Below are 22876 nucleotides of genomic sequence, written 5' to 3' on the forward strand. Positions count from 1 at the left end.
TCGCTGAAGCGCACAGTCAAATTACGTAACGATCTTAAGCACATGTACACAGTGTATATATGTACATACATAAATGTATATACTATATATTGCATAAATCAACGCTTTTACCGTTAGTTACAACAACTACCTTGTCGCATATGTGCATATAAGTTTGGAGTTACTATCGGCTCCATCTTTAATAAATTTAAGAAATATTTCGATAAATATATTAAATTACTTTCCTGGAAAATAGAAGAGTGAATTTTAAATTTACTTTGTAGATATGTATTAATATCACAATCCATCAATCTATTAAATTTATATGCACCTTTTTTTATGAAGATATAGGGTGATGCATTTCGAAGTTCCCTAATTGTTTAAAGAAAGAAAAAACACAAATATTCAAATTTAAAGGGGAATGTTTATTATCATTCGAAGGAACATTCTTTGGCATTTTTTTAAGACAATCTATTTCACGGCTACGTCTCAGATCGTCCATCTGTTGAGTCCAATTTTCGAAGACTCATTAGCGCATTTCTACTGGTAATTGGCGAATGACTCGCATAATGTTTGGCGAGATTGTCCGTATAGACTTTAGACTTTACATACATATCCTCACAGGAAAAAGTCTAACGGTGTAATATCACACGATCTTGGTGGCCAATCGAGCGGCTGCTCACTGAAGTGTTCTCTCAATAAATCCATTGATTGATGCGATGAGAGAGAAGTGACGCCGCCTATTTGAAACCAAACGTCGCCGAGACCACGAGCTTCAATTGCGGGCATCAAATAGTCAGTTACCAAGGCGCAGTAGCGGCCACCATTGACAGTTACGTTCTCGTCTGCATAATTTTTTAAGAAATATACACCGATTATTCCACCGGCCCACAAACCATACCAAACCGTTGTTTTTTTCTGGATGAAATGTCAGCTCTTGAATCTCTTCAGGTTGCTCTTCGTCAAAAATGCGGCAATTTTTGGTTACATACCCAATAGAACCTGAAAGGTCGAACGGCTTCCACAGCTTAAGACTATGTAAATATTCAAGTTTTCCTAAGGAGCTTGTGGGCATCGTTTATACTATCGTAACAATGACAAATTTGGGATTACCAAAAACTATCTTCAGTTATTTAATATAGTGGATATCACAGAAACACCATAAGTTTTGGAATATAAAAAATGCAGTACGTACTCTCAATTATTTAGGATTAACTAGTAATCCTTTGTAATACAATTGCTAGGTTTCATCACAGGAAATACCCTGAAATCTCACTTCAGAAGCCCGATGAGGTATATATAATCAATAGAATCGATAGAATATCGAATATGCACTGATTACGGAGGCTTAGTAGGTTTCGAAATTTTAAAATTTAATTTTTTTTTGTCTTATTAAATAGTGCAATAGGTTAAAAAAAGGCATTAAAAATATTATCCAAAAATATCAAATCAATTCGAGTAATATTCTAAGAGATATACCTTTTAGAAGTTCCGCTCATCAGCGGATTTAATATTTAATATTTATGTTAATATAAAATATAAAAATATCCGGCAATTAATTTAGTTTCTTTACGTGGTAGGTAACGCTGGGATTTTCGTCATCCTCTAGTGAATCTATTACACGTCTTGGTAATGTTATCGCCGGCAGTAGTATCGACTCCGCGGAGGCATCATGCAGCCTTCCAAGACTACGCCTTCCTCTGCGTCTGTAGGCATAAATATTATAATGATATGTAAAATGTAATATTTAAATACTATATAATAATAGTAACCATTTTAAAAATGGCCTCTCAAGTGAAATATAACATGCATATGTAAAGGGTGATTTTTTAAGAGCTTGATAACTTTTTTTAAAAAAAAAAACGCATAAAATTTGCAAAATCTCATCGGTTCTTTATTTGAAACGTTAGATTGGTTCATGACATTTACTTTTTGAAGATAATTTCATTTAAATGTTGACCGCGGCTGCGTCTTAGGTGGTCCATTCGGAAAGTCCAATTTTGGGCAACTTTTTCGAGCATTTCGGCCGGAATAGCCCGAATTTCTTCGGAAATGTTGTCTTCCAAAGCTGGAATAGTTGCTGGCTTATTTCTGTAGACTTTAGACTTGACGTAGCCCCACAAAAAATAGTCTAAAGGCGTTAAATCGCATGATCTTGGTGGCCAACTTACGGGTCCATTTCTTGAGATGAATTGTTCTCCGAAGTTTTCCCTCAAAATGGCCATAGAATCGCGAGCTGTGTGGCATGTAGCGCCATCTTGTTGAAACCACATGTCAACCAAGTTCAGTTCTTCCATTTTTGGCAACAAAAAGTTTGTTAGCATCGAACGATAGCGATCGCCATTCACCGTAACGTTGCGTCCAACAGCATCTTTGAAAAAATACGGTCCAATGATTCCACCAGCGTACAAACCACACCAAACAGTGCATTTTTCGGGATGCATGGGCAGTTCTTGAACGGCTTCTGGTTGCTCTTCACCCCAAATGCGGCAATTTTGCTTATTTACGTAGCCATTCAACCAGAAATGAGCCTCATCGCTGAACAAAATTTGTCGATAAAAAAGCGGAACACCGAACACTGATTTTGGTAATAAAATTCAATGATTTGCAAGCGTTGCTCGTTAGTAAGTCTATTCATGATGAAATGTCAAAGCATACTGAGCATCTTTCTCTTTGACACCATGTCTGAAATCCCACGTGATCTGTCAAATACTAATGCATGAAAATCCTAACCTCAAAAAAATCACCCGTTACATATATGGCGTTCTAAACGAATGATTCAAGTGCTCGGATATGCGAATACAATATAGTTTGTAGGGTATTTTAAATATAATCGTAAGAAAAATGATGGAATTTAAAAAATATATTTTCAGATATTTTTCCATGATAAATCTCCTATTTTCTTTTTTCGAACTATCACAAAATGATTCCCGGTTTTATATCCTAATCAAGGTAAAATGTAATATCATATAAAAGTTGATATAGCGATCACCGGTCTAGTAAAGTAAGTTTATCTAACGGCTGCCAGTCGGTAGTCAATGCGAAGAGAATTAACTTTACTATGAAACTTAATATCTTGTGAATTCCCTCAAGTACGCCATCACTAATCACATCTTGGTAAAACAATACACTAAGTGGACTTAAGTTAATAAGTATATACCTTCCATCCCCATAAGGATCTCTACATCTTTCTAGTTTACATATTAAACAGGTCAGCAAAAGTAGCGCCAATAACAAAGTTAGTACGAACAGCAAACCACCAACCCAGACACCGTTCTATAATGACAAGATTTGGAAATATACATCTTTGATAATAGACTAGAGGTATAGTAATATGATATATGGGATTGTGTCTTACCAGTATATACGTTTCGCAATCACATGATTTTTTTTGTTTTGTTGTAACTATAGGAAGAACATTTGCACATGATCCCAGCGCCTTCTTAAGTCTGACTTCAGCATTTTCTTTATATTTAGTTACATCAGCAACGATTTTTGGTATATTTTGATCGTGAAAGTCTTTACATTTACTGGTAGTCTTATCACACATAGTTCCCGCTTCCGTAATGGAATTCGGAAAGACCGTGTGGAAATCTTTACCAACTTTGTAAGCAGCTCTGCATTTCAAATATTGTGTTCTATTGACACTTGGGCGAAAATTGTATGCCTGCCTTGCTAAATCCAAAAGGCAAAGTGTGGAGTTAACACGTTTGTAGTAATAAGTTAATGCTGGGTTGCCGTCAATCATGCTATATAATACAAACAAAATCCAAATAAATAAGAGAACTTATTGAACTTTGTTGTTGTTGAATAATTTGTTCAATTTTGAGTGACTGGCTATCGTAAAATTAACTTACTAATATCGATTTTTTTTCGAGGCATAATACATATGTGATAAACGTATATATATAATCCACGTTGAAGTGACCGGTTTAAATTTACAAAATTGATTACTGATCGGAAAACCCTGAACTTTTGGACGTAACTCCTGTAGCATCGACATGTTCAAGGGCCGGCATGTGTCTTTGCAGGTTTTCATTATATTTGTTCCATTTAGATCAATCCACTTGGAAAATGGTACAATCAAATTATGTTTTGACAGTAATGTATATAAATTCTGGTCGTTGGTGCATTCTGTTAACATCACGTGATTGAAAGAATCTTTTCTGGTTGAACTGTGGTTAAATTAAATTTGTTGATAAGTTAAAGTTATTCACATGCAAAGCTGTATTAAATGCATATACATGGTTTTTCAAAAGGGACGCTACAAACGTAGACTGATCAGGACAGCAAACGCTTCTATTTTGACATTTTAATCCACAGGCACAGTAAAAAATGTTCCTGTGCCAGTGAGACAAAGAAGTGTCCGTAGTGTGGAGAATATTGCTACCGCTAGCGCATTAATTGAGGAAGACCCAAATCAGTCTCTCACACGTCGTGTGAAAAATATCATGGCCTACATCCTTACAAGATCAAATTGACGCAAGACCTGAAGCCGCTTGACCACCAGAATCGTCGTATGTTCGTGAATTGGGCTGAGCAACAACTTGAAAATGATCCGGATTTTCTTCGAAAAATCATGTTTCTTATTTCTAGCTGAATGGCCTCGTCAATAAGCAAATTAGTATAGCACTCTATGAGTCACCATTGCATACCGAAAAAATTACAGTTTGGCAGAGCTTATATCCCGACGGCGTCATTGAGTCGTACTTTTTCCGTGAGGATCAAGACCGGCACGTTACTGTGAATGGGAAACACTACCGCTCAATGATAACCGATAACCGATTTAGATGATAAGGATTTGGACAATATGTGGTTCCATCAGGACGGCGCCACAAGCCACACAGCGAATGTCACAATCAATTTATTGAAAACCAATTTTGGTCAATTGGTCGCTTCGATCGAGTGATTTGACGCCGTTAGACTATTTACTGTGGGGCTACGTTAAGTCTATGATCTACGCCAACAAGCCAGCGATAATTGATGAACGAATATCGAACATGAAGTTGCAGCAGTATCGGCCGATTTATGCTTGAAAACCGTCGAAAATTGGGTTCAGCGTCTGGACTTCTGCAAGCGTGCCCGTGGTAACTGCGAAAGTACAGCGAATGTACTTTCACAGGAATAAGGAATTTCATTAACATCCCAAACCGTTTTTTTAATAAAAAAAACTTTTCTAGCGCTCTTATTGAAAACCCGTTTATGGAAACATATATATGAATTTGCATAAAACTTACTTTCCCCTTATACGACAGAATCCATTATATTCAATAACTCCATAGAAGAAATGGTAAAATGTAACAAACGACATCAGAATTAAAAGCAGTGTGAGAATTATGAAAATACTGGAAAATATTTGATATGAAAAATTGTGAAATTATTTTTTTTAAACTTATTGTGTGGAAACTTACAATAACAGTGCCTTAATCATTATATGGCCTTTCATACACAATGTACACATTAAGAATAAGAGAAACACCACAAGAATCTGTAAATATAATAAATATGTGTTGTGTATCCATTTTGTAATAAGTAAGAATGATTTAAGGTTAGGCGAAACCGAACTTGAGACACATTCGTTAACTATAGGTCAGGGAGAATCGTTTTTTATTTTTTTGGAGAAATATAACATTTTCGGAATCTCTTAATTTCGTGCAGCATGCATGTCTTACGTTTTCTGTAAACAGTTCTAATTTATTTGAAGTAACATAACATAATTAATGATATCCAAATAGAATGTATATATGTATGTATTTCATTCGAAAGACGAATTCTTATTGAAACTTTCTTGTCATGTAAATTTTTGCACAAGGAAGCAGCTACATATATTCACATAATTACAAATATTTGAAAATAAATCTGTTGTCAATGATTCTGTTTGACTAAATATGGACATTTAATCTAATTAAGTACTTACCACAATCGCCATAATGCACACTATTTGACCAAATATGTATGGTGGCGCTATGACCGAATCTCTGCTCAGGTAATACGTTTCAATCTTTCTGTTGAGATAACTCTTCTGCACTTTGGCATACGAAGCTTTTGAATAAACAAAATGAATTTAATTATTTTGGTTGATTTTTATAAGAAAACAGTTAAGAATTCAAATCAAAGGGCCGCATCGTAAATACTCTCGCAAATTATGAGAGAAGAGTTTCAAAAAATATTTTTGCTCCATAAAGTCATATTGTAGAAGTGATTTATGTTTGCATTTGATGAAGATTTCTTTTCAAAAATGTTACAGTTCGAAAATTGGTGAAAGCGGATGGCTATATGCCCCCAGTTAAGTACCAATATCAAGCCTTAATGATAATATCGGTATAGCATGGTAATTTAAAGGTTCTGGGCCACCGATATCGAAATATACCGCACATTTTTCATAAATTTCTTGCAAATTGTGATGGTATATGTACATATATTGTTAATATCCCACTTCGAATACTAATCGACAAGGCCTCTATTATGCATATATATTTACCTAATGTAGTAAAGTATTTCCGGATTAGATTGCAGACATGTGACCGTACTTCGTCCGACCGCGCCGTATCTTTATAATAATTCATCAAATATTTAATTGCGCTTGCAGAATGATACAGTTCTCCCCACTATTTCGAAATAAATGTTAATATTAATTTCATGTTATGCTATGTACTAGAGCTCTTGGTATTCGACAAATCGACTAACCGAATTAACCGGTTATGGCATTATTCGAATAATAATATTCGGTTTGTAGTATACGGATAGTCGTAAGTTGTCGACTATTCGATTAACCGCTCATTTCCGACTATTCGGTCAATCGTTCTTTGGCGACGATTCGAATAGTGCGATTTCATTAATTTTCTATTTATATTGAAAAAAGTGAACCTCACGAAAAAATTTGCGGAAACTTTTACAAATTTTATATATAAGTTAACGCGAAACGCTGGCAGTCAAGTTACACAGCCTGTATTGTCTGTCTAACAGAGCAATCTGAAAATAGTAACTTAATGCCAACAGCAAGCATCGTGGGATTCGCTGACTCAACATACTCCCAACGGCTACGACAGGTAACTACAGCGAGTGCAGCGACGGCAGCGTAGGTTAAGCTATAGTTGTAAGTGAATTGTATCTTTAGTTTTAAAAGAGACTCAATAAAGAGCACTTCAAATAGAATAATTGGCGCCCAACGTTGGACTGGCAGAATCGTAGAAGGACGGAGAAATATCCACTAAATCTAAATAAATACAATGGACCACGCAGCATTAAAATTGTAAGTAGAGTGCTCAAAAAAAATTCAAAGCTAAAATTAAAGTGTGCTAAAGCATTTAAATATTTTTGAGGTTATTATAAATTAAATTAAATAACTTGAAATAAATTTATAAAAAAAACCAAATAGCTTTAAAAAAAATTGTGACAGTGTTGTTATTCGATTTTATGTAAACGACGTTTTAATGAGCCATAACGACAATTTAGAAGATTTGATTGAAAAAATTAGTAATTTACAAACTTCTCGACGAAATATAATGGACGCAAATCAATTAACGGCCTTAATACAGGCTGCCATGACTGGCGCACTTCAACAACAACAACAATCATTTGACCTTAAACTACAACGATTGACGGACCAAATGACCACTCTGACCACTGGAAAAACTCCACAAACATTTGAGCCAGTAAGAATATTACCCCACGTGAAGTGTGAGGAGCTCCTTGATCTGGTAAAATCATTACCAGAATTTGATGGGCAAATAAGTTCCTATGTGTCCTGGCGCAGGCCGCCCATACGGCATATGAGGTATTTAAAACATACCAAGGCAGCTCGTTGGAATAATTAGAAATAAAGTTAAAGGCTCGGCTGTTGCAGTTTTATCATCATTTAATACAGTGTTAAATTTCGATGCTATAATAGCTAGATTAGATTTTACATATGCGGACAAACGTCCGATATATTTAATTGAACAGCAACTTTCCACTTTAAGACAGGGTAATCTTTCTGTGATCCAATACTTCGCTGAGGTTGAGAAGAAATTGACTCTCCTCACAAATAAGACTATAATGACTCATGAAGGTCCAATAGCCGATTCCATTTGCGAAAAATATAGGGCAGATGCTTTACGAATTTTCATATCAGGTCTAAAAAGGCCGTTATGCGACATACTATTTGCTTCCCGACAACAAACAAACAATATAGAACAAATCAAAATAGATATGACAGGCAGGAGCCGGTGACACCTATGGATATAGATCCCTCTGTGTCAAGATTACGGCAAAACATAAATTGGCGTACAGAGCCATCGCAGAGAACATTGCAAGGACAACAGCAGTACCGAACTAAATTTAGACAGGGGTTTAATAGTAACCATCAACAAAAACGACAGGCAGATTCCGATAGGGTTACTGGACCAAAGATGCAACGAATTAATACTTTAAAACAACAAGAGGATGACGAGACACTTTATAATCAAGGAGCTGAGGCTGAAATTGAAGACCTCGAGGAGGAACAATTGAATTTTTTAGTGGTAAATCCCTTCTCCCGTGGATTGAGCGTGGAGTAGGTAATCATGGGAGGAAAATAAAACTACTGGTAGACACAGGAGCATCAAAAAATTATATCAAACCAATACCCGAATTAAAAAATATCATTCCCGCATCTAGACCATTTTTAGTAAAGTCTTTACATGGCAATAGTCCTGTAAGGCAAAAGTGCAAAATTAAAATGTTCGGTGTAATTACAGATTTTTTTTATTTTACCTAATATATCAACTTTTGATGGTATAATTGGATTAGATCTATTAAACCAGGTAAATGCTCAAATAGACTTGAGCAATGGAATAATATGACATGATTTTGGAAACGAAAACCTGTTGTTCCATGAATGCAAAAATGTTAATTTTATTAATGTAAGAAGGGAAGAGATTCCTTCTTCTGTCCGAAATCTGTTTTCTAAAATGATAACTAATAAAAAGAAGGCCTTTGCAGATTCTAACGAGTCTTTGCCTTTCAATACAAATATTATTGCTAACATTAGAACAAAAACCGTAGAACCAGTTTACTCCAAACTCTACCCATATCCTATGGGCGTAGCAGACTTCGTAAACAAAGAAGTAGCTGACCTTCTTGCCAATGACATCATTCGTCCTTCAAGGTCCCCCTACAATAACCCGATTTGGGTTGTTGATAAAAAAGGAATAGATGAAGCAGGGAATAAAAAGAAACGTTTGGTGATTGACTTCAGAAAACTGAACGAGATCACAATCGAGGACAAGTATCCGATGCCAAGTGCAATGGTGATATTGTCAAATTTAAAGGGTGCTGAATACTTTACCACACTTGATTTGAAGTCTGGTTTCCACCAGATTGAGTTAGCAAAAAGGGACAGGGAAAAACCGCCTTCTCTGTAAATAATGGCAAGTATGAATTCTGCCGCTTGCCTTTTGGGCTTAAAAACGCCCCGAGTATATTTCAAAGTGCAATCGATGATGTTCTAAGGGACCAAATTGGCAAAACATGTCACGTTTACGTCGTCACGAAGCTAATATGAGAGTATCAGTAGAAAAATCCAAGTTTTTCAAAGAAGAAGTAGAATATTTAGGCTTTGCCGTATCAAGAAATGGTATAAAAACAAGTCCTGAAAAAGTCAACGGCATAAAATGCTATGAACAACCGACCACACTTCGCGGACTTCGTTCGTTTTTGGGATTAGCAAGCTATTATAGATGTTTTATCAAAGACTTTGCCAGCATAGCAAAACCACTGACAGACATGCTAAAAGGGGACAATGGCAAAGTAAGTGCCACCCAATCGAAAAAAATTAAAGTGGAATTAACACCAGAAGGTGAAGACGCCTTTAACAAACTTAAAGAAATTCTGTTATCAGAGGATGTCACGTTAACGTATCCAGATTTCACTAAACCGTTTGATTTGACAACCGATGCTTCCTCAAGTGGTTTAGGAGCTGTGCTTTCACAGGAAAAGAAACCAATAACCATGATATCGAGAACACTTAGAGAAAAAGAAGAACATTTAGCAACTAATGAACGAGAACTCTTAGCAATAGTGTGGGCACTTAACAGTTTGAGAAATTATCTATATGGTGTAAACCATTTGAACATTTATACAGACCACCAACGTCTAACGTTCGCAGTTTCGGATAAAAATCCAAATGCTAAAATTAAACGCTGGAAGTCACTCATAGAGAGTTTCAACCCAAAAAGCCTTTATAAACCAGGTAAAGAAAATCATGTCGCCGACGCATTATCAAGGCAGCACATGAATATGGTAGAGGTTGAAATGGAAGCACACTCGACTGTGCCACTATGCACAGCGAAGAGTCACTGACCTACACCATCGAAACGGTGGATAAACCAGTCAATTGCTTCCGAAATCAGATAATACTTCAAGAGAGCGAAAGCTTATCAAAGCGGTCCTTTATAATATTTGGATCAAAAAGCAGGCATATAATTTCATTCTGTAGTATAGAGTCATTATTAAAAACGCTGGAAGAAGTTATTAATGATAGCGTAGTAAATGCCATACATTGCAGCCTACCAGTTTTGGCAAAAATTCAGCACCGATTGGTTGAACACCACCCCAACGTAAAATTCCGTCACACAGAAAAAATGGTTACAGATATCTACAACGAAGGTGACCAAACCGAAATAATAGTTGCCGAGCACAACCGAGCTCATAGAGCAGCACAAGAAAATGTGAAGCAGATCTTGACTGACTATTTTTTCCCAAAAATGGTTAAAAAAGCAAAAGAAGTAGCATCAAATTGTCGAATTCGTTCAAAATCGAAATACGAACGACATCCAATAAAACATGTTATTGCAGCTACGCCAGTGCCAGGTAGCATCGGAGAAATATTGCACGTCGATATTTTCTCAGCAGATCAGAAATATTTTCTAACATGCGTTGACAAATTTTCAAAATTTGCTATGGTGCAGAAAATTGTATCTAGAACCATCATAGACGTAAAACCACCTATCTTACAACTAATAAACATTTTCATAATAATATTATCATAATAAATGTCGTCAGAATATGACATATAACGCTGGTGACAAGGTCTTAGTAAAGGTTAACCGAAGGCTAGGCAATAAACTTAGCACACTTTATACAGAAGAATTAGTTGAACAGGACCTAGGCACCACCATTCTTATAAAGGGTAGGAAGGTACATAAGGACACTCTTCGACCACCCTAACGCATTAATACAATTAATGTCACTCTTTAATTGCAGATTTATATTAATAGTATTCCTTTCGTCGACAACTTTATCGAAAAACCTCACAAACCTTTTTCCCCAGTCTCATATGAGGAAGATAATAGATTCTGACAAAGTGCACATCGAAACACTACTGCGAATTATCGCCGGTACCCCAGACTTTGATGACTTCCAGAGACTACAGATGAGACAGGATATGCTGGTTGACTCTAACAACAAACAGTATAGAATAAATACCCATATTCAGCAAAAGATACTAGAAATAACAGACAAAATTAATCAAATCATTGCTACAACTAAAAAAGAAAAAATAGATACAGGTCACTTATTCGAAATAATATTAGCACGAAATAGAATAATAACTCTCGAGTTACAAGCTGTCACAATTTCTATAACGTTAGCCAAACTTAATTTAATTAGTCCTGTTTTATTAGACAATAATGATCTAAACACACTTATTGACGAGCACTCTACCAACGTAACTATAATAGAAATATTAGGAATGTCTAAAATTAAGGTTTTGCAAAATAGTGACAATTTATATTTTGTTATAAAATATCCTATACCTAAGATAGTTTGTAAGAAAATTAGCTTATTCGCCGTAACGCACCAAGGACGAGTATTACATTTTGGAGAAACCAATACCGTTGCCGAATGCGGAAATAAAGCGTATGCAGTGAAATGCGAGAAATCTACGTTTGCTAAATTTTGCAAAACACTAAAAGCTACCACTTGTGGGCAACAGCTCATTATGGGATCAGTGGCGAATTGCTCAACTACCGCCAACCATAATAAGGGCATTAATGAAATTGACGATGGCATTGTTATTATTAACAATATCACAGCCGAAATAGAGGATCAGCTTGGAAATATCAGAACCGTCAGCGGCACCTATTTGTTGAATTTTGCCCAGTCAGTAAAGATAAATGGTACTGAATACCGCAACCGAAACAACGCTTTTTCTTGAACACCTTTAACTCCAACAGCACAGCAAATCAATCTTTTGGGTCATTTAGACACTTTGAGCCTAAACTACCTTCAGGAAATGAATGTAGAAAATGTTAATTATATTGGCGCTCTTCAAGAAGATGTAAACTCGAAAACAATGGTTTTCATGGTTATAATAACGACACTCATTATCCTAATATTGTTTTGGTTTGCCTTTATAACATACAAAAAACATGCTGCTAAAAGGGCAATAGATGTCTTGGTAAAAAAGGTAACTGAAAGAATCGTGGACGATCCTCACTTAGAAGGGGAGGAGTTAACGCGAAACGCTGGCAGTCAAGTTACACAGTCTGTATTGTCTGTCTAACAGAACATTCTGAAAATAGTAACTTAATGCCAACAGCAAGCATCGTGGGATTCGCTGACTCAACATACTCCCAACGGCTACGACAGGTAACTACAGCGAGTGCAGCGACGGCAGCGTAGGTTAAGCTATAGTTGTAAGTGAATTGTATCTTTAGTTTTAAAAGAGACTCAATAAAGAGCACTTCAAATAGAATAATTTATACAACTAGTGATTGACTAATTGGCCGATTTCAAATATAAACTAGCCTTTCTCTCAAGTTGGATCAAACCGCAGACGTTTGTAAAATTTCATTATAATCGGTTCAGTCGTTTAGGCGTTGATCCCAGCAATCAAAAATCAAATACTGCTTGGATTTCCAACAAATTTTGTTTATTCAGACTAACTATTCGAATAGTCACAGCAGATCAACTATTCGAATAGTCGTAACATTATTCGGTTAATATTCATACGAACAGTTACAAACCGGATATTCGAATAATCGCTTTTCAGGTTATTCGAATAATTTTAAGAGCTCTACTATGTACATATACAAAAGCTTGTACTTACTTTGTGTAATGAAAATATTTGATCATTATAGAGAGTAGATTTGGTTTTAGAAACAAGACTCTTTCCAAATTCTAATGGTGCATAAAAGGCACTAAAATTTCGGGAAAACATGCGAAATACTTTGAGAAAAAATGGAATGTAGGTTTATAAAAAATTGCTGTACACTTACAATCATCATACAGTAAAATATTTGGGAAAATTGGATCGATTGATGTTGTTCTGAAATGTTCGAACATTTGACGATCGGCGATAGAAACTTTTCGCGCTTTTGTTGTTTCAGGATAAACATCTGTCAGTGACGCTATAAATATGCACAACAACTTTAATTTAGTACAAACAAGTAAAGAAGGGTTAAGTTCGGGTGTAACCGAACATTTTATACTCTCGCAATTTATTGTCGTAGTTTTATTAAGATAACACACGATTTGGCCCACTTATTAGGCATAAGGTCCACTAGAATAATAGAAATCTGTATATGTAGTATATGAGGGGTGAGATAATTCCTGAACCGATTTCACTCATTTTCACCACCAATGTACACTATATCCAAGACTATAGGTATATGGGAGCTAGGGGACGTTATCACCGGAATTTACACATTTTTGGTACAGAGACGCACTATTAGAAAATATTTCTCCTGAATTACATTAAAAAATCTGAGAGATTTACTGATATTTTATTTAGATACCCTGCATACATACAATTACATACAAAATATATTTATAGATATACATATACATCGCCGATTTTGAAAGCAACATTCCTATGGTGCCAAGAAACACGTGTGCCAAGATATCTTAATTTTCATCAAGATATCTCAATTTTTATTCAAGTTACAGCTAGCACAGATGGACGGATAGACAGACATCCGGATTTGAACTCCACTCGCGCTGGTCACTTTGGTATATATAACTCTATATCTAACTCGTTTAGTTTTATGACTTACAAACAACCGTTATGTGAACAACTATCAAACTATTTTACTTTCTTAGCAACTTTGTTGCGAGAGTATAAAAATAATATAATAGATTGCCCTAAAAATATTTATGATTTTGGTTTTTGTTCATATATCAACTCACGAGATCTTCTGCATTTAAATAATGATGTATTTGTTAAGTCTCTAAAATCCTTGCCAAGGATTTCGTTGACATCTTTAATTATCCCGCCATCAGAAGTTCTTGATTCATTATTTGATTTATTATATAATTTATTTAGATGCAAAAGGTTATTGAAAGTAATAAAAAGGAAGAGTCTATTGATGATGAAAATTATGAAAAAATGGATAAATAAGTTATATAAAGGAATATTCCAAATTCTTCCAACACTTACGCTAGCAATATAAGCGACAGTAGAAGCAATGAAGTTAGTAATCTAGTACATAATTTTGGGTTCCTACATGGCTCTGATTTATATTTGTCTCTGTTGCAATACCACAACAAGAGTATAATCCTGAAAGTATATATATATATATTAATTAGCATAAACATTATACATTGAATTAGCATCATAAATATATTTACATACACTTGGAGATATTCCTCTGAGAGGAAGCGGTTATTATATTTAAATATTAAGTTTATTAAGACTACTCTAGAAATTACATTTAAAAATGATTACTTACATCAGGAGAAAAGCAAAAACACATATAATAGCCAGCAATATAAGAATGTAGAATTGAGTAAATAACTTGGCGAAATGTTGTTTCTTCGTCTTTGGACCATAACCGTCTCCTTTCACGTATCCTGTGAAGTAGTTTTAGAAAATATATAGAGTAAAACTATTACATCGTTCACCGGCAAACCCTCTCTTTCTCAAGTAAATGGAATATAAGAGTACTAATTGTTCGAGTAAACTCCTATCTGAGAAGAGATTAGAGAACTTTGAAATTGGTTTATTCATTAGTAGAATAAATATTCGGGGCAAAGTCGAATGAATTTGTTTTTTGACACAGGAATTTAAGGTCTAGATATGTGAAAGCAGGAAGATGTAAGTTAAGGAGGGCTATCCTATAAAGCTTAGAGAAGTGTCAAAATCAGCGAATATGGAAACGACCTCGGCTAAATTTGTCGCCACAAAAATACTCGTATAAATTGAATATCGCTGCACGATACCAAGTGATCACCCTTTTAAAATTTCATTATTACATACCGTTAGCTTTTAATAAAATGTGTATGTCAAAAGTATCGGACTCTCTCTTGGCAGACGATTTGTAATATTATAAAGTCTCAAGAGAAGAACTAGTATAGCGACATAGTCAAATCCAACACTTAAAAGCTATAAAATCGTACCCGCTGGCAATTTCTTCGTGCCAAAAGCTTTCAGAAATAATTTTGTCAATCCTTTAAATATCGGCTTAGGTGAGCAATTCTGGGTATCCGAGGGCATGGCTATTGCAGTACACGTGATTCAGCTATAAATATGTTGAAGATTTATTTATCTCAAAATGTACGATTCTGAAAAACTTCACTTATAGTTGTAATTAAAATAGAAACTTCATTATCTGTGTTATACAAACGTTTTAAACGCTTTTATAAAAGTTAGTTTAAAATATTTTATTTGGTAATAATCCCAAAATATACGAAAAAAAATTCAGTACAAAGAAATAGTTTGAAAATTTTATTTCAATATAGTTAGATATAAATTGTTTCAATTTAACACATCAGTCGAATATTATGTCAGAAAGTAACATGTAAACATGTATGGGAAAAGAACACGCAAGCTGTGTTTACAAGCCTAAAAAAGTGTATTTCTTATACGAGTATAATTAGTTACTTAAGCAAGTCTTTTTATAGTTCAAAGTTTTATTGAAATGGTATGGTCTCTACATGTTTTTCAATCGCGAACTTGTCGCTCTCTCTTATATACTTTATATTATAGTATATTGGGAGTGTTCGTGACAGTTCTCTCGGCTGCCGTGTATAACGTCCAGAAATATTTCGGCATTTTAAATTTATGATTTTGACAAATAAACATCTGATTTATAAAAAGCATTTACACAAATAATGTTATAAGTGCGTTCGTGTAACACAGTGCGTAAATGTATATATATTTGTATGCGATTGGTAAACATTAAGATATCTTAATTTTTACTCAAGTTATCGCTTGCACGGACAGACGGACGGACAGACATCCGGATTTCAACTTCACGCGTCATCCTGATCATTTATATATACATATATAACCCCATATCTAACTCTTCTATTTCTTGGTGACACACACAACCGTTATGTGAACAAAACTATAATACTCTGTGCAACATGTTGCCAGAGTATAAAAATAGTAGATGGAAGTATTTGAGAAAAGGTTTGGTATGTACCTCGAGACAAAATAACTAAACAGTTATGGCCAGAATACGACAGGAAAAGAACTAGGGACTTATTATATAGGTCCAGGAATAGTATCTTCAGTCTCACTGCTACTATAACAGTGCATAGGCCATTTGGAGAGTTTGCGAAGAAAATGGGCATGCCCTACAATAACACCTGTCGCGGCTGCGAACTAGTAGGGAATAAGGAAACAATTTTCCACTTTCTCTGTGACTGCGCAGCCCTATTGCAGATACGACACAGAACACTTGGAATCCATCAGGTATCGAGGCACTTAAGCGGAATTAATTTAATGCCTTTCCTGTTTTAGTTTATGCATGTACATACATACTAACATATTAAACTTAAGGATTTTTGAATTAAAATACATATAAAAAACAAAAAATATTATATTTTAAACATTTACAGTGGAACTTTTCTAACTTGGATCACCATAATCCACAAAAAAACTTCAAGTTATAGAATTTTCATTATAATATAATATCATATTTTTTTTAGCCTCCATTCGATATAGAGAGGCTCTTTTAAAATACTGTCTCGGTAGTAAAATTTCAAATTTTTTATTATCCTCTGGTCGAAAAGTTCAATTTATGGAATGAATTTTGTATGAAATTTTACTTCTAGGCATATTGACAGCCCTACAACTATCTTGCCCATATTACCCTGCAATAATTTTTCGTCTTTCTGGATATTTTTAAGTTTTTCACTTGATAATATAGTTTGCGTTTGAAGTTATTGTTTCACAAAAAATAAAAAAGTTAATCAAATAAATTTGATTGTATTATTGTATGTATTTGGAAAACTATAGACCCAACAAAGAGTGGTGGTCCATGTTTGCCTCTCTCCTATGCTATAGACATTTATTGCCAAAATCATACGTTGAAAACTTTTTTCCCAAATGAGGGATTTAGGAATCACCAATCAGAAACTCTGCAAACTTTCAATTATGCATAGTATTTTTGCCACTATGCTTTTGCAGTTGAATATACAACTATTGTTATCTCTCCAGGATAAATTACCAATCTTAACAATGTGTATATGTCACAGTTACAATATTTCTCCTGCTTTATCCTTGAACTTCTCAACATATCATCACAGGTTCCAAACTGAAGCTTAAGCGCGTCCTCAGATTTTATTTTAAGATAAGTTATATTCTGGACAAGGTCGTTGAGTTCTCTAATATATTCCGAACAAGAGTCGCTAGTTGTTTGGCACATATCATTAACTTCATCAAGAGCCGTTCGGAATGTTTCGGCAAATTCTGTTCCAATATCAGAACTACCAGTTTAATCGTTATATAGTTTTTTAGGGATGGCGTTCCATTTGTTTAAAACACAGAAGGTTTTACGAATTCGGTCCGAATAATAAGTTTCGGTGATAGGATGTCAGACATGCTTTGCATTGAAAATATATGATGGTAAAACAACTCCTGCTCTCTGAGAGCACTCATCAGCATCTCGATATAAGGGAGCTGTGGAACGGCATCTCAAACTCATTGCATACCGCTGCAGCCGAAACAATTGGTCTACGGCAACGCCAAAAAACCAGTTGGTACGATGAGAATTGTCGTTCCGCAGTGGAGAGAAAACAGACTGCCTACCTCGCAACGTTGCGATCGACCACAACACGTTCGGGGTGGGATAGATATCGAGAACTGAAGAGGGAAGCGAGACGCATTTGCAGACGTAAAAAGAAAGAGGCCGAAATGCGTGAGTATGAAAAGCTTGAAAAGCTGGCCGACATGGGTAATGCTCGAAAATTTTATGAAAAGATGAGGCGATTAACAGAAGGTTTCAAGACCGGAGCATTATCATGTAGGGATCGAGAAGGTAATCTGGTAGCGGATGTCCAGAGCACACTGGGATTATGGAGGGAACACTTCTCCGACCTGCTCAATGGCAGTGAAAGTACAACACCAGGAGATGGCGAACCCGATTCCCCAATCGATGACGATGGAATAGATGTTCCATTACCCGACCATGAAGAAATTCGAATAGCAATTACCCGCTTGAAGAACAACATAGCGGCGGGGGCCGATGGATTACCGGCCGAGCTATTCAAATACGGCGGCGAAGAACTGATAAGGTGCATGCATCAGCTTCTTTGTAGAATATGGTCGGAAGAAAGCATGCCTGACGATTGGAATCTTAGTGTGCTCTGCCCAATCCATAAGAAGGGAGACCCCACAATCTGCGCCAACTACCGTGGTATAAGTCTCCTCAATATCGCATATAAGGTTTTGTCGAGCGTATTGTGTGAAAGACTAAAGCCCACCGTCAACGAACTGATTGGACCTTATCAGTGTGGCTTTAGACCTGGAAAATCCACAATGGACCAGATATTCACCATGCGCCAAATCTTGGAAAAGACCCGAGAGAGAAGAATCGATACTCACCATCTTTTTATCGATTTTAAAGCTGCCTTCGATAGCACGAAAAGGAGCTGCCTTTATGCCGCGATGTCTGAATTTGGTATCCCTGCAAAACTAATACGGCTATGTAAGCTGACGTTGAGCAACACCAAAAGCTCCGTCAGGATCGGGAAGGACCTCTCCGAGCCGTTCGATACCAAACGAGGCTTCAGACAGGGTGACTCACTATCGTGCGACTTCTTCAATCTATTGCTGGAAAAAATAATACGAGCTGCAGAACTAAATAGAGAGGGTACAATCTTCTACAAGAGTGTACAGCTCCTGGCGTATGCCGATGATATTGATATCATCGGAAGCAACAACCGCGCCGTTTGTTCTGCGTTTTCCAGACTAGATAAAGAAGCGAAGCGTATGGGTCTGGTGGTGAATGAGGACAAGACGAAATATCTCCTGTCATCAAACAAACAGTCGGCGCACTCGCGTCTTGGCTCCCACGTCACTGTTGACAGTCATAACTTTGAAGTTGTAGATAATTTCGTTTATCTGGGAACCAGCATTAACAACACCAACAATGTCAGCCTTGAAATCCAACGCAGAATCACTCTTGCCAACAGGTGCTACTTTGGACTGAGTAGGCAATTGAAAAGTAAAGTCCTCTCTCGACGAACCAAAATCAAACTCTATAAGTCGCTCATTATTCCCGTCCTGATGTATGGCGCTGAAGCGTGGACGATGACAACATCCGATGAGACGACTCTTGGGGTTTTCGAGAGAAAGGTTTTGCGCAAGATTTTTGGTCCTCTAAACATTGGCAACGGCGAATACCGCAGGCGATGGAACGATGAGCTGTACGATTTATACGACGACATTGACATAGTTCAGCGAATAAAAAGACAGCGGCTACGCTGGCTAGGTCATGTTGTACGGATGGAAGAAAACACTCCAGCTCTGAAAGTATTCGATGCAGTACCCGCTGGAGGAAGCCGCGGAAGAGGACGACCTCCACTCCGGTGGAAAGACCAAGTGCAAAGTGACCTGGCTTCACTTGGTGTTTCCAATTGGCGCCAAAAAGCAAAAAGGAGGAATGAGTGGCGCGCTCTGGTGGATTCGGCTATAATCGCTTAAAGCGGTTCCTACGCCAAATATATATATATATAAAACAATGAAAATATATTTGGTCTGTACATACATATAATTATTTTCTTCTTTTTATGTAAAGTTGTTAAGTTTTAAGTTGTTCACTCCTGAACTAATGAATCTACTACCGAATTTAATGGAATTTATCAGTTTGATCTAACATGGGAGATAGGAACTTGAGAGATTAATAAATGATGCCCTAGCCTTCATATTCGCCAGACATGACTACATGTGAATTTTTCCTATTTCTAAAAATAAAGCAAACTTTAAAGGGCATTCTTTTTACAAGCATATGAGAAATCGCTGAAAGAGCTAACGGCTATCTCAAAAAGTGAGTTTGGGAAGTGTTTCGACGTTTGGAAGAAGCGCTGGCATAAGTGCATAATTTCGGAAGGGGACTACTTTGAAAGTGACAACATTAATATAGACGAATGAATAAATATTTGTTTTCAAAAAATAACATTATCGTCAGATCTTGAACACTCCTTGTATAGATTTATTTATGGCTTAATTATGGTACTTTATTGGTTTTCGGGTAACGCCCTCATGAGAGCGTGGCAATGGGTTTCGCCCATCTACAACACCAACTGCTCCATGGTGTCAGGGAACATGAGTACCAAGTTTCGTATATTTCAATTGTTACTCAAGTTTTAGCTTCCTTGAATAGACAGGACAGACAGACAGATTTCCGGATTTCAACTCTGCTCGACACCCTTACCGCTTTAGTGTATATATAACTCTATATCTAGCTCGTTTAGTTTAAGAAGTTAAAAACAACATTTGTGAGGTGCATGTGAACAAAAATCATAAACATGTAAGTAATAACCTTGACATTCGGAATTTGCCAACGTCGAATGCACGGGTGGTCCCAATCTTATATTTGTCACAAAATTCATTATAAATATCGAGAAAATTAATTTTATTTGGGAGAGTATCGAAAATTCGGTTATCTTTCGTATAATTCTGACGGGTGCTAATGATGATATTTAGCCACTATTATTCTGTTCCTTTTATTGACACAAATTTTCCTCTGGATATTCGTTTATGGAGTTATGCCAAATATTTAATAATTGTCGTTCCAATGGGATGCAAGTGTCTAAGCAATCGTCATTAATTTCAGAATCATCGATCGTATTCTGTAACTCGTAATCGTAAGTGCACAATAGAAGTATTAGAAAAATGGCAAGAACCTGTAAATAGATGCACTTTTTACTTTAAAAAATATAGTTCAGTTAGGAAGGTTTTAAACATGGTTGTAAAAATTGTCCCAGTTTGAAGTCGCAATAAAGACACTTACCACAATGGCTATAATACATATAATGTATCCAAACTTGTATGGAGCCTTATGATCCCTAGTTGTCGGCTCAAATAACGTTTCAAACTTTTCGTTAATAAAATTCGTTTGTAGTTTGACGCTCACCGCATTTGATATCAGTATTAATTTCGAATAATAATTGATTTATAAAATATAAGTATTCGTGACAACAAATATTTTCTTTCTGTTCTATTTACTATTCTCTGTCTAATCATTCAATGCTATTCATTCAAATGTTTCTATATGAACAGAATATATATCGGATATCGATCGGACCCAGGCACTCGCAATTAATTTTGTTTTTTTACGTGGTAGGTAACTCTGGGATTTTCATCATGCTCTAGTGTATCTATTACACGTCTTGGTAATGTTATCGCCGGCAGTAGTATCGACTCCGGGGTGGTATCATGCGACTTTCCACGTCCACGCTGTCCTTTGCGACTGTAAGCAAGTATTAAAATAAATTTGCGGAAAACATAGAAATAGTATATGTAAATAATGTAATAGAAGCATTTTAAACTCATGGGTTCTCAAGAGGAATATACACTACTATTATACAGAGGAAGATTTGTATTTTTGTGTGTATGTTTTAATGAATAAACTCAAAAACTACTGTGCCGATATCAAAAATTATTTCACTCGGTTAGACGGCACAGTAATAAGCAATGTAGGCTACACTGGGGTACGGGATGGGAGTTAATGCCAAGGAATAAAGAACATATTAATATCAACAAAAAACTTAGCTATACCATATGTCCAATGTTACGAGACAACGTTATAGTAGCAACAATCATCACTAGGCCCGTGGCCGGACAGCTCGCTCATATTCCGCGAATCCCGATGATTGCGGCAGATTTGCCTATATCCTTTAAATGGTTATTTCTTGTGAATATACCGTTTGCCCTTACGACAAATACATAAATCACAGGGACACATATTTTCGATTATTGGCATCGATATAAGACAAGAGTGCTTCTCTCATGGGTCGAATTGCCCTTTCTCTAATAGGATGTCCTGAATATCAATATGTTTTGTTATCACTTACAAATATCGCTGCTATCTGCCCGGGACGGCCTGCTAGTATAACATATATGGTGTTCTAAACGAATTATTCAAGTGCTCGGATATCCGAATACAATATAGTTTGTAGGGTATTTTAAATATAATTGTAATCAAAATTATTGAATTAAAAAAAATATATTTCAGTTACTTTTTTAAGTTATTCCATGATAAATCTACTAATTTCTTTTTCCGAACTATCACAAGATGAGTTTCGGATTTAGAATGCAATATCATATAAAAGTTGAAATAGCGATCACCGGTCTAAATAAGTTTATCTAACGGCTGCTAGTCAGTAGTCAATGCGAAGCGAATTAACTTTTCTATGAAACTTAATATTTTTGAATTCCCTCAAGTACGACATCAATAATCACATCTCGTTAAAACAATATACTTAGTAGAATTACGATAATAGTATATACCTTCCATCCCCATAAGGATCTCTACATCTTTCAAGTTTACATATTAAACAGATCAGCAAAAGTAGCACCAATAACAAAGTTAGTACGAACAGCAAACCACCAACCCAGACACCGTTCTATAATGACAAGATTTGAAAATATACATCTTTGATAATAGACTAGAGGTATAGTAATATGATATATGGGATTGTGTCTTAC

General features: G+C 35.9%; 2 protein-coding genes across 5 annotated transcripts in view; both read right to left on the bottom strand.

Annotated features, from left to right (window-relative positions):
- Window positions 1–1456: 1456 nt before the first annotated feature.
- On the bottom strand, window positions 1457–15723 carry LOC105214795 (uncharacterized). 3 transcript variants are annotated; one of them, XM_054226746.1, is made up of 15 exons: window positions 15564–15723; window positions 15337–15458; window positions 14670–14790; window positions 14378–14497; window positions 14128–14300; window positions 13218–13349; window positions 13049–13167; window positions 6461–6587; window positions 5897–6021; window positions 5391–5467; window positions 5217–5324; window positions 3837–4154; window positions 3338–3728; window positions 3140–3255; window positions 1457–1685 (listed from the first exon to the last, which is right to left on the bottom strand). In XM_054226746.1, exons 2-15 carry the CDS (start codon window positions 15431–15433, stop codon window positions 1535–1537), a joined length of 2175 nt encoding a protein of 724 aa, XP_054082721.1. In that variant the 5' UTR covers window positions 15434–15458; window positions 15564–15723; the 3' UTR covers window positions 1457–1534. The 3 variants fall into 3 exon arrangements, with proteins under 3 accessions (XP_054082721.1, XP_054082722.1, XP_054082720.1); XM_054226747.1 differs by having other exon boundaries at window positions 15337–15501; window positions 15564–15700; XM_054226745.1 differs by having other exon boundaries at window positions 15516–15700.
- Window positions 15724–20704: 4981 nt separating this feature from the next.
- LOC105214793 (uncharacterized) overlaps window positions 20705–22876 on the bottom strand; it is a 30902-nt gene continuing 28730 nt past the window's right edge. For both annotated transcript variants that reach the window (XR_008470280.1, XR_008470279.1), the window contains exons 14-16: window positions 22679–22794; window positions 21180–21638; window positions 20705–21072 (exon numbers count right to left, since the gene is read on the bottom strand). The gene's annotated coding sequence lies outside the window, so the exon portion shown is untranslated. The remainder of the gene's footprint in view (window positions 21073–21179; window positions 21639–22678; window positions 22795–22876) is intronic.

This window comes from Zeugodacus cucurbitae, chromosome 3 (assembly GCF_028554725.1).
Source record: "Zeugodacus cucurbitae isolate PBARC_wt_2022May chromosome 3, idZeuCucr1.2, whole genome shotgun sequence".
NCBI lineage: Eukaryota > Metazoa > Arthropoda > Insecta > Diptera > Tephritidae > Zeugodacus > Zeugodacus cucurbitae.

Excerpts from the sequence above, each read along its gene's own strand:
- LOC105214795 (XM_054226746.1), bottom strand. The coding sequence starts at position 15,433 with ATGCCCTCGGATACCCAGAATTGCTCACCTAAGCCGATATTTAAAGGA. Across the intron at positions 6,588-13,048 it reads AAATATTTTCATTACACAAA|TGGGGAGAACTGTATCATTC; the intron begins GTAAGTACAAGC and ends ATTTCGAAATAG. Across the intron at positions 3,256-3,337 it reads ATTGCGAAACGTATATACTG|AACGGTGTCTGGGTTGGTGG; the intron begins GTAAGACACAAT and ends TTGTCATTATAG.